The sequence below is a fragment of the Suillus discolor genome (assembly GCF_016758755.1).
Source record: "Suillus discolor strain FC423 chromosome Unknown F5147scaffold_380, whole genome shotgun sequence".
NCBI classification, from domain to species: Eukaryota; Fungi; Basidiomycota; class Agaricomycetes; order Boletales; family Suillaceae; genus Suillus; species Suillus discolor.
In genome coordinates, this window is record NW_024541627.1 from 3,290 (window position 1) to 13,811 (window position 10,522).

The following is a 10,522-nucleotide window of genomic DNA, read 5'->3' on the forward strand; positions in this document are numbered from 1 at the left end:
TTGAAATATATTTTTGTTGTCTCACATACCGAGTTCCGAGTTCCGGGACCCCCGAACCCCGAAACCCGGCAGTCCACAATTTCGGGGTTCGGGGGTTGGTAAAATGTTTATAAATAAATAAAAGGTTGATTTAAACATTTTTGAAAGATGTCGTATATCAAATGTCAAGTCCCGAGTTTCGAATTCCAGGTTTCGGGACTCCGGGTTTCGGGACTCGGCACTCCAGAAACCCGGAAAACAAAACTCGGGACTTGACATTTGATATGAGACATTTTTCAAAAATGTTTAAATCAACCTTTTATCTATCCATACACATTTTACCAACCTCCGAACCCCGAAATTGTGGACTGCCGGGTTTCGGGATTCGGGGGTCCTGGAACTCGGAACTCGGTATGTGAGACAACAAAAATATATTTCAAACATGGGTAAGTCAATGTGTTTGTCAATCAACTCGATTGTAAATCAAATTTTATTGATCTCCCCAAATTTCCCAAGTTCCGAGTTCCAGGACCCCCGAACCCCGAAACCTGGCAGTCCACAATTTCGGGGTTCGGGGGTTGGTAGATCTCGGTTTGGGGTTTTGCACTGAAAATTTGACATTTATATTTTTGTGAGTGTTGTGCTTCTGGTGTCCGTGCTTAGAAATAGGATATGTTGCACACCAGGGTTCAGGTGTGGGGTTTTTCCACTTCAGTCCTCGATTATTGGTCAATGCCACACATGGTCAATTCATGTTTTCATGCTTAGGGGTTTAGATTCAGTGGTCGATGGTAGGTATATGCACTCATAGTGTACATGTATCCTACGTGTTTGATTGCTGGTGGCTACATCAGCTGTATGTCTTGATGAAACGTATCTAGGCTCACCCATATATGTACCCATCTATGTAATATTCCCCTACCTCGGCCCACCCATATATGTAATACACTCCCGTCGGCCCGCCCATCTATATAACAATATTTGCCTTACATCTCTCTTCAGCCCAGCTGTCTATAATATCCTACTCTACATATTACCCAGATGGGCCCACCCATCTCCATGAATGATCATATTCCCCCGGCCCATCTGTCAACATCAAGGATATATATATCATTGGCATACATGGGCCCACCTGTCTCCATCGGAAATAATATGTGTCCCGGCCCATCCATCATCATCGAGAATATACACAACATGGGCCCATAATCCACTGGCCCATCTCATACAGGATATTATGTAGGTCGGGTGGCCCGTATAATACAGAATTTGTCACTGAAGGGGCTCTATATGTACCTAGGTGCCTCGAGGTCTGGACAGGACCCCTGGCACCTCCAAAGGACCCTCAAAACCTCTGAAAGCCTCTAGCTGCCAACCCCTACTGACACACCAGCCATCCCATTGCCGGCACCGGTACAACAGCAAGCTGCACCTAATGTGGTGGTGAAACAGGAATACTTTGCAAAGCACGGCGGCAACTATGGCCCCAGTGGCTGTATATTCTGCGGTGGCTCTGACCATTTTATGGGTCGATGCCATGAATGAGACCAATACATCACAGCCAGAAATGTAAGTTTGATGTGATGATGAACAAATTGGTACTCCCCAATGGTAATTGGATTCCTGGCCGGCAAAGCAACAGTACACTCAAAGACTGTCTTGATCGATATCACAGCAACCAACAGGCCAATGAGGCATTGCTGGGTGCTAGTATGTTTTACCGCGCATCACCCGGTGGAGAGGTCGTTGTAGATGTTGACTCGTCTGCATTCATTCATACCATTGCTGACCCCAAATCCAAATCCAAATCCAAATCCAATGATTTAGATGTAGCGCATGCAGCGCTTGCGCTTGCACTAGCAATGGCTCAGTGGGATCTGAAGTGTGGAAGCGCCAAAGATGATGCCAAGAATAAGACTGTTCACTTCAACAGCATTGAAGTTGGCAGAGAAACTCACGCGTGTCTGGGTCCAGTGTCTAGACTAATAGCCGCAGCTGAGGAGATTGTCTCTCCAGAGGTCCAAGCTACATCGGGCAAAGGCAAAGGAAAGGTGGCGGAGACTCCCAAGGCTATCATCGCACCATCGCCAACCGCATCATCCAGCAAGGAACCTGCAAAATCATCGTCCACCACATTGCTGCCAGAACTGTCAAAGACCACTGCCACAACATCAACCAGTCAATACCGATACTCCCATGCATTGGAAGACAAGGAAGCTGACAAGCACGTCATTGAGCACTTACTTGATACAAGTCTCAATATTCCCATTCAAGAGTTATTCACTGTATCACCTGAAATCAGGAAACAGTTCCGTGATATGACGGCTACCAAGCGGGTAACCGTCGGCGCGGTGTAGGAACTGATTCCTGGCTAGGCTTGTAGAGACTGTTCTTACCTTAGTGTTATGTTTGCACTTTTGTAGCTTACATAATCAAGTTACCTTTTCACCAGTTACCAGTATGAGTCTGAGTACTCAGCAGTTTTCTATCATATTTCCTCTCCTCTGAGCCTTGAGCCTGGTCCAGAAACCCTTTAGGGTCGAATAGCAGCTAGGTTCTGCAAGACCCAACACATTGTTCTGAATCACCATCAGAATTGTTGTACCCACAGCGGTCTCGGTAAACAAATTATCAGGACACCCCGCAACGGAAGAATGGCTCAGCACATATGATGGTGTCCGCATGTGAAGCAATGATGGCAAAGTTGTTGCTGACCACTTCGCACCTCTGCATTGTATTCATGCAGTAACATATGGTGGACGGGTATTAACCTGCATTCTTGATGAAGGCACCAAGGTTGTTGTTATGCCGCGTGCGATATGGCAATCATTAGGCATCGGCTTGCGCTCAGATCATAAGCTCAATATGGAGTCAGTAAACATGTCCCACAATGCTACACTTGGCATCATCGAAAATGTCCCGCTCGATTTTGGTGGCGGTCCAATGTACTTCCAAGTACAAGTGACCAACCATGCGACATTTGAAGTTCTCCTTGGTCATCCATTTTTCAAACTATCATCATGCCACACTAACGATCTCCCTAACAGGGATCAAGATATTGTCATCACAGATCTGAACACCTGCAAAGAATTGCGCCTCCCGACCCTGCCATGGGTCAAGCACTGTGACCATTGTCTCAATGGCGAGCATTGCACTGAGCACTCCACTAAGGCGAAAGCCGAGGAGAAGGGCTTTTAGGTATCGATGATCTGCAGTTGCCGTGGGGAGACATTTACCCGCCATTATTATATTCTGCTAACCATGCTTCTTCTTCGCATTACGTTCTGCATTTCCATTCAAGTCCTGAAGCGCCACAATATGCATGCGCCGAGGGCAAAGCACTACTGCTCTTAAGGAGCAACATTGCATCACCCGCCACCATCATCCGTTTCTCTTCTGTCTCCGCTTCAATCGGCACATTACGCGCATCACCCGCCACCATCATCCATTTCTCTTCCATCTCCGCTACAATCGGCGCATTGCGCACATCTAACATCCACCAGATCAGTCATTAATAAAGCGACCATTGACACTTTTAATTCATGGTATTATTATGACTGTGATCTGCATGCACTGGTATATAAACCAGTCGCAAAGAAAGTCTGCACGGTACCGACAGCTATGCCGGCTGAGTATAGAATCGTGCGGCAATTGCCTGAAGACCCGCTCGCTGGCTTGCCAGAATTACCCGCTCACCCCCCAGATTTTGTTCCAGGTACCCGCTTCATGCAAGAAAGAGCTGACAAGCTCGATCTTGACCCCGCCAAATGGCTATGGCCAGAAGAACTCAAACTAGTCCAATGGCTAGTCCACACACATGAACTCGTGTTTGTTTGGTGCGCCACCGAGTGTGGCCGCCTAGACAAAAAGTATTTCCCACCATACAAGATACCTATGGTCCTGCACATGCCTTGGAACCAGTGCAACATCCCAATTCCGCCGGCTATCGTCGGTGAAGTCATTTGTATCATCAAAGAAAAGATCTCCTCAGGTGTATATGAGCCATCAACAGCTGCATATTGCTCTAGATGGTTTTGCATTGTTAAAAAGGATGGCAAATCACTATGGCTAATTCATGATCTACAGCCACTTAATGAGGTAACAATCCGAGATGCTTCGCTACTGCCTTTTATAGAGCATTTGGCCGCCACTTTTGTGGGCTATGTGATATACATGATCCTTGACTTATACGCAGGATATGATCAGTGAGCGCTGCATATTGATTCGTGCAACTTGACTACCTTTCGGACACTGTTAGGCCCCCATCAACTAACCACATTGCCACAAGGACATGGTAATGCCATACAGGTATATCAGGGAGATACTGCCTTCATCCTACAGCACAAGATTCCAGAGTTTACATCGCTGTTTATCAATGATGTGCTGATCAAATCAGTCAAGATGTGTTACCAGAACACCAACGGTACTTATGAAACCATACCTGAAAATGCTGGCATCTGCAGCTTCATGTGGGAACACCTCATCGTAGTTAACTGCATCCTCCAGCAGCTAGAAAATGTAGGTGTGACAGTATCCACGACAAAGTTTGTATTAGCCATGCCATTGACAGTCATCATTGGGCATAAATGCATGTTCAATGGCCGAGTCCTGGAAGACTCAAAGGTTGAAAAGATTCATAATTGGCCAGAGCCGAAGACTCAGATGCAAGTGCATGGGTTTTTGGGCACTTGTGGTGTCCTTCACATATTCATCCGTGATTTCGCATGCATCACATGGCCGCTTACTAACCTCACCAGGAAAGATGTACCGTTCGAATTTGAAGATGAACATCATGAAGCAATGGACCTACTCAAAACCGCAGTCATTAACTCGCCGGCATTGCACCCAATTGATTACCATAGTGGCCAAGAAGTCATTCTATCGGTAGACACATCCGCCATTGCAGTTGGCTATATCCTGCTTCAAGTCAGCGAAGATGGCAAGCGCTATCCAAACCACTTCGGCTCTATTACACTCAGTGAAGTTGAAAGCCATTACTCACAAGCAAAGCTAGAGTTATATGGACTCTTCCATGCATTGCACGCTGTGCGCATATTCATCTTCGGCGTGACCAACCTCACAGTTGAAGTCAATGCAAAGTACATCAAAGGTATGATCAATAATCCAGATTTGCAACCCAATGCGACCATAAATCAATGGATCACATGTATTTTTTTGTTCCCAATTAATCTTGTTCATGTACCTGCCGCAAAGCACAAAGGCGCCAATGGTCTCTCAAGGAGACTGGCCACTGATGACGACGTACCAGAAGATGATGATCATGAGGATTGGCTAGACTGAGCCTATTCCTTCGAGTTGACCCTGCTCAATGACCGCATGTTCACAATAGAATCCACCAGGACACATATCACATGAGCAGCACACCTAGCGCCAATCATGACACTGCTGAACCACTTACCTGTTTTGCATATCTTTCTAGATGACGTTGCTCCACCAACTGACAAGCAGATTATCCTGCATTCAGAAGCCACTGTTGCACTACATGCAAAACTTCTCGGCATCAAACATTTTCTGATAACGAGCAAGCACCTGACAGAACTATCCAATGAAGATTACACCACACTAGTTAATCAGGCAGTGAGATTCTTTGTACTCGACGGCAATCTATGGCGCTGCAAACATCACAGCAAACACCAACTCGTCCTGGTGCCGCCGAAGCGCTATAATATTCTCAAACAAGCACATGACGACTTAGGTCACAAGGGAGTATATGCGATCTGTGTTCAGCTAATCTTGCATTTTTGGTGGCCATTCATGATGGATGATATCAAATGGTATGCATGCACATATCACGAATGCCAAATAAGGAAGATGTGCAAGCTCCATATCCCACTGATGGTGCTGACGCCTGGTGGCTTGTTCTGCAGAGTGCATATCAACACCATGAAGATGCCCTGGGTGGGTGGTTTTGAGTATCTCATTCAGGCGCATTGCACGCTAACATCATATCCAGAATGGCGCATGCTGCACAAGGAGAATACAAGGTCGCTTGTGGCTTTCATATATGAAGAGATCCTCTGCCGATGGGGTCCAGTGACCGAGCTAATTACTGATAACGCCCCCACCTACAGACTCACTGCTGACATGTTAGCCAAAAAATATGATGTCCATCCGATACATATTTCACCATATAACTTGCAAGCAAATGGCATAGTCAAGTGGTGGCATCGCAACATTCGCAAAGCTATCATGAAGACATGTGATGGTGATGACCTGCAATGGCATCAAGTCGTTCATTCTGTGTTCTGGGCTGAGCATGTCACCATTCATAAGTCTACAGGTTTATCACCCTACTTTATGGTGCATGGCATAGAGCCAATATTTCCTTTTGATCTTGCTGAAGCTACTTTTTTTAGTGCTGACACCTGCGCACAGCATATTCAGCACCGCTGATCTTATAGCATGGTGCGCACACCAATTACAGAAGTGTATCGAAGATATTAGCGAGATCCGAGATAAGGTAGTACAGGTGTACTTCACATCAGTGCACGAATTTGAGAAGCATTTCCACAATACCATCCATGACTATGACCACACGCCCGGCACTTTAGTGTTGGTGCGCAACTCCAAGGTCAAGTATGAGTTGAGCAAGAAGACAAAGCATTCTGTATCACCCATGCAACGGCGAGCACATTATGGTAACAAGTGTCACCAGAAAAGATAATGAAGTGTTAGACCGGCTAGCCGATGAAGATATTGAAGAACCAGACAAAGATGAACCAGAATGTGCGCAAGATGATTAGCGCATACACCCCTTCCCACATACCACCCAACACTCTACCCATAAATCACTGCTCCCGCATCAATGAAATAAAAAACACCCAAAACATCAAATAACAAGAATACCGCAAAAATATACTGCTATAGTACATACTCTCTGTTTTACCCCGTGTTTCGGCTGGCGATCATTTTCTCTCTTTTTCTCATATAACCACACATATCCAACAGACTCTATCGTTACTGCACCACAAGCCGCAAATAATAATAATAATAAAATCAAGTATATATATCATGCATATCATCACAATAGATGTGCGTGCATAATCAACCCCCTAGACTTTTCCTTTCTAATGTGCACTGCCACACTACACACATTTACTATAGACTTATGGATCTCATCACTAGTCAAGCTGCATCATCGGTGGCACAAGCAGGGATAGATGCGATAGCCACACAAAGAAGATAAGATGGGCACATACTCCACGAACGTTCTGTATTCATTTCTTCACTGCTTCTCACTGCCACACCTAATTACTTACTATCATTTTATTATGTCTCTAGCCCAATGGACCCAACGGATCTGGACATGGGATGTGGACATGGACACACACACGGATGGCTCTCAGGGAACACACTATTATATTCCTGGAACTTTACTCTATTTGGCGCTACAAGCGCAGACTATTATGCTAATAGTACAGAAGGGAAAAGAAACTATTCTACAGAGTATATCTAATGAAAAAGTTTGGTGATCTCAACTTCTAGGGCACACCGACAAAAAAGCCTTGTTTGACGCAAGGAGCTGTTTGGCTTCCTGCGCCCGCACATGTTGGCATGCATGGATAAGCACCTCGCCATACCATTTGGTGCAAATGCGCAGCTCCTCATTCTCCCCCCAAAGCTATGCAACCTCGAGTTGGAGCGCCTCCAACTCATCATGCTCTGAGGTGTCCAGCTTGCATCTTGGTGTGGGTGCAGGATGCTTTGGAAGCAGCAAGACAGGGCGTGGCGGAACCATCTTCGAACCACACACAAAGTCTTCATTGTCGTCAATCCCCTCCTGAATCTCTACCTCCATCTCCACTTCTGGCTCACTCTCAGAAGGTTCCACATCATTAGTGGTCATGGCAGGAATCATTGGCCAAGCCAAAATCATTGAACTGGTGCGCACTTTCTTCGTGGGTGCGGCACCTTGAGGCAGGGCAGTACATGTCCTAGCCTGTGGTTTAGCCTTAAGCTTTGTCCTCGGCTCAGTTTTTTTATAAAAAGAGATTTGGATAAGTTATCTGTGACACGCATAATAAGTAAAAGAGAAACACTTACTGGTGAACGAACACGCCTGCTTTATGCCAGCACAGTAGGAGCATCTGATGCCAGGCGAACTGTCACACAGGCCAGGACAGTTCTGGCACTGCACGTATTTCTCCTACATCAGACATGCGGCTGCTGGGTCGCTACCAATATCATGAGCCATAAGCAAACAAATACACACAACAAAGGTACTTACTGGTATGCCCATATTGGTGACCTCCTTGGCCGGCGCAGCGGCAGGCAAAGACTCCTTCTCCACGGCTGTTGTGTCACCTGCATTGTTAGCAGGCACAACAGACTTCTCATGCGGTGGCTTGATCACCTTCGCCTTCCATCCCTTCACCAGTCTCTCCAGCATCTGGTACTCCTTCTTACTGTCCTCAAGGGCCTCCATGCCCTGAGCATCCAAAGTCAATTTGACCTGAGAGTCTTGGGCATGGCCGAAACACTTGCTCATTTGTTCCTAGTCGGTGGCATCAGTAAAGAGTAAGGGGGCACAGGAAAAGCACAGAACACTCACTAGAACAGTTCTCTAATCCCGCATCCAAGTCTCCTGGTCCTCCAGCAGCTCTTCCTTAACTGCGGGGATGGTCAGTGCACATGTGCAAGAGACACAGATTTTAACTCTGGTGACAACTTGACTAAGACCAATGAAGATCAATGTCTGAGATGCTGTCTATGAGAAAATGTTCAAGACATGTTCTCATAGAAAAAATGTAACATTCAATGGGTTTCAAACCTGTTGCATTCCAATAGAAACAGATTTTGATTCTGTCATGACAACCACTCGGCCAAATACAACTTTGATCAGCTTGCAAGCGAACCAACCATCAGCATATTTCAAGGTGTGATTTCATATTCAAAAAAATGTCACAACTGGCAGGTTTGAAACCTGCATCCAACTGGTCTCATATCTAAGCAGTTAATACAACAGAATCTAAATCTGTTTGTGTGGGTTCAAAACCTGCTAAAGATAAAATCTGCAAGTGAACATCAGAGTCAAAATCTGTTTCTCTTGGACTGTGTAAGTTTCAAACCTGCTAATGATAACATTTTTTATTCTATGAAATCATGCCTTGACATTGACTCATCTGAGAGCTTCATCCCACTGGTCTTAGCCAAGTAGACATTGAAACAGAGTCAAAATCTGTTAGGAGGATAAACTGAGCCTGAAAGTGAGTTGTAAATATGGATCCTATGAGCCTACAAAGATACAAGTCTCTACAGCAGAATTTTGTTTTGTTTTGCCAGCTGATAGCTGAGGCACGAGGCTAACTTAGAGTTTAGTCTATGAGCAAATTAGGTGAGGTGATGCACGCTTCTTGCTTCTGCCCACCTCGTGTTCGAACCTTTCTCATCTTTAGTACTCGACTCTGGTCTCAGTTTTTGCAATCCTATTCTAAAAGAATGTTTAATAGAGATTGTAATGAAGCCATAAGACCATTTTACTGCAATCGATCATCAAGATGCTCATCTACATGCATCAACGAAGCCTTGTGGATCAAATATGGAACACACATTTGTACCACATGGCAGTGGGATGAAAGCTATAGAAACCCTAAAGCATGATTTGAGGCATTTGTGCTCAGGATGTGGAGCCATGTCACATGGAGCTCAGAGATGTTCTTGGACACAGAAAAGTGCATTTACAAACACCGTATAAAGCAGATGTTTGGGAGCACGAGCCACAACATGAAAGTACACATGAGTCAATGTCAAGGTGTGTTCACCCAGGAAAAACACATATATGATTCATGAGGAAATGTCGGGGTCTGATTTTTTCATAAAATGAAAAAAAATGTTATCATTGGCAGGTTTCAAACCTGCGCAGTCCAAGAGAAACAGATTTTGACTCTGATGTTCACTTGCAGATTTTATCTTTAGCAGGTTTTGAACCCACACAAACAGATTTAGATTCTGTTGTATTAACTGCTTAGATATGAGACCAGTTGGATGCAGGTTTCAAACCTGCCAGTTGTGACATTTTTTTAAATATGAAATCACACCTTGAAATATGCTGATGGTTGGTTCGCTTGCAAGCTGATCAAAGTTGTATTTGGCCAAGTGGTTGTCATGACAGAATCAAAATCTGTTTCTATTGGAATGCAACAGGTTTGAAACCCATTGAATGTCACATTTTTTCTATGAGAACATGTCTTGAACATTTTCTCATAGACAGCATCTCAGACATTGATCTTCATTGGTCTTAGTCAAGTTGTCACCAGAGTTAAAATCTGTGTCTCTTAGACTTTGCAGATTTGAAACCTGCCGATGATTGTATTTTTAGTCTATGCAATTACAATCTGATATTTTCTCATGGATAGTTTTCTTCAAAACCCATCATAAATACTCTTTTCCATATCATTGCCACAATAGATTTAAAACATGTTTCAATCAAAGCCTACAGATTTGCAATCAGTCAAATGATGCATCTCTTTTCCATGCTGCAATATGCTCAATTGAATATTTGCTCATGGACAGTTTCTCAGACTTT

The 10,522-nt window shown here is 44.7% G+C and overlaps 1 protein-coding gene across 1 annotated transcript; it reads right to left on the bottom strand.

The window, feature by feature from the left end:
* Window positions 1-7,274: 7,274 nt before the first annotated feature.
* F5147DRAFT_805807 (uncharacterized protein) lies at window positions 7,275-8,485 on the bottom strand (the record flags this gene model as incomplete). The annotated part of the gene is made up of 6 exons (XM_041443358.1): window positions 7,275-7,297; window positions 7,353-7,398; window positions 7,490-7,618; window positions 7,751-7,961; window positions 8,041-8,099; window positions 8,225-8,485. The coding sequence occupies 6 exons, from the start codon at window positions 8,483-8,485 to the stop codon at window positions 7,275-7,277; spliced, it is 729 nt and encodes a 242-aa protein (XP_041284235.1).
* Window positions 8,486-10,522: the final 2,037 nt, after the last annotated feature.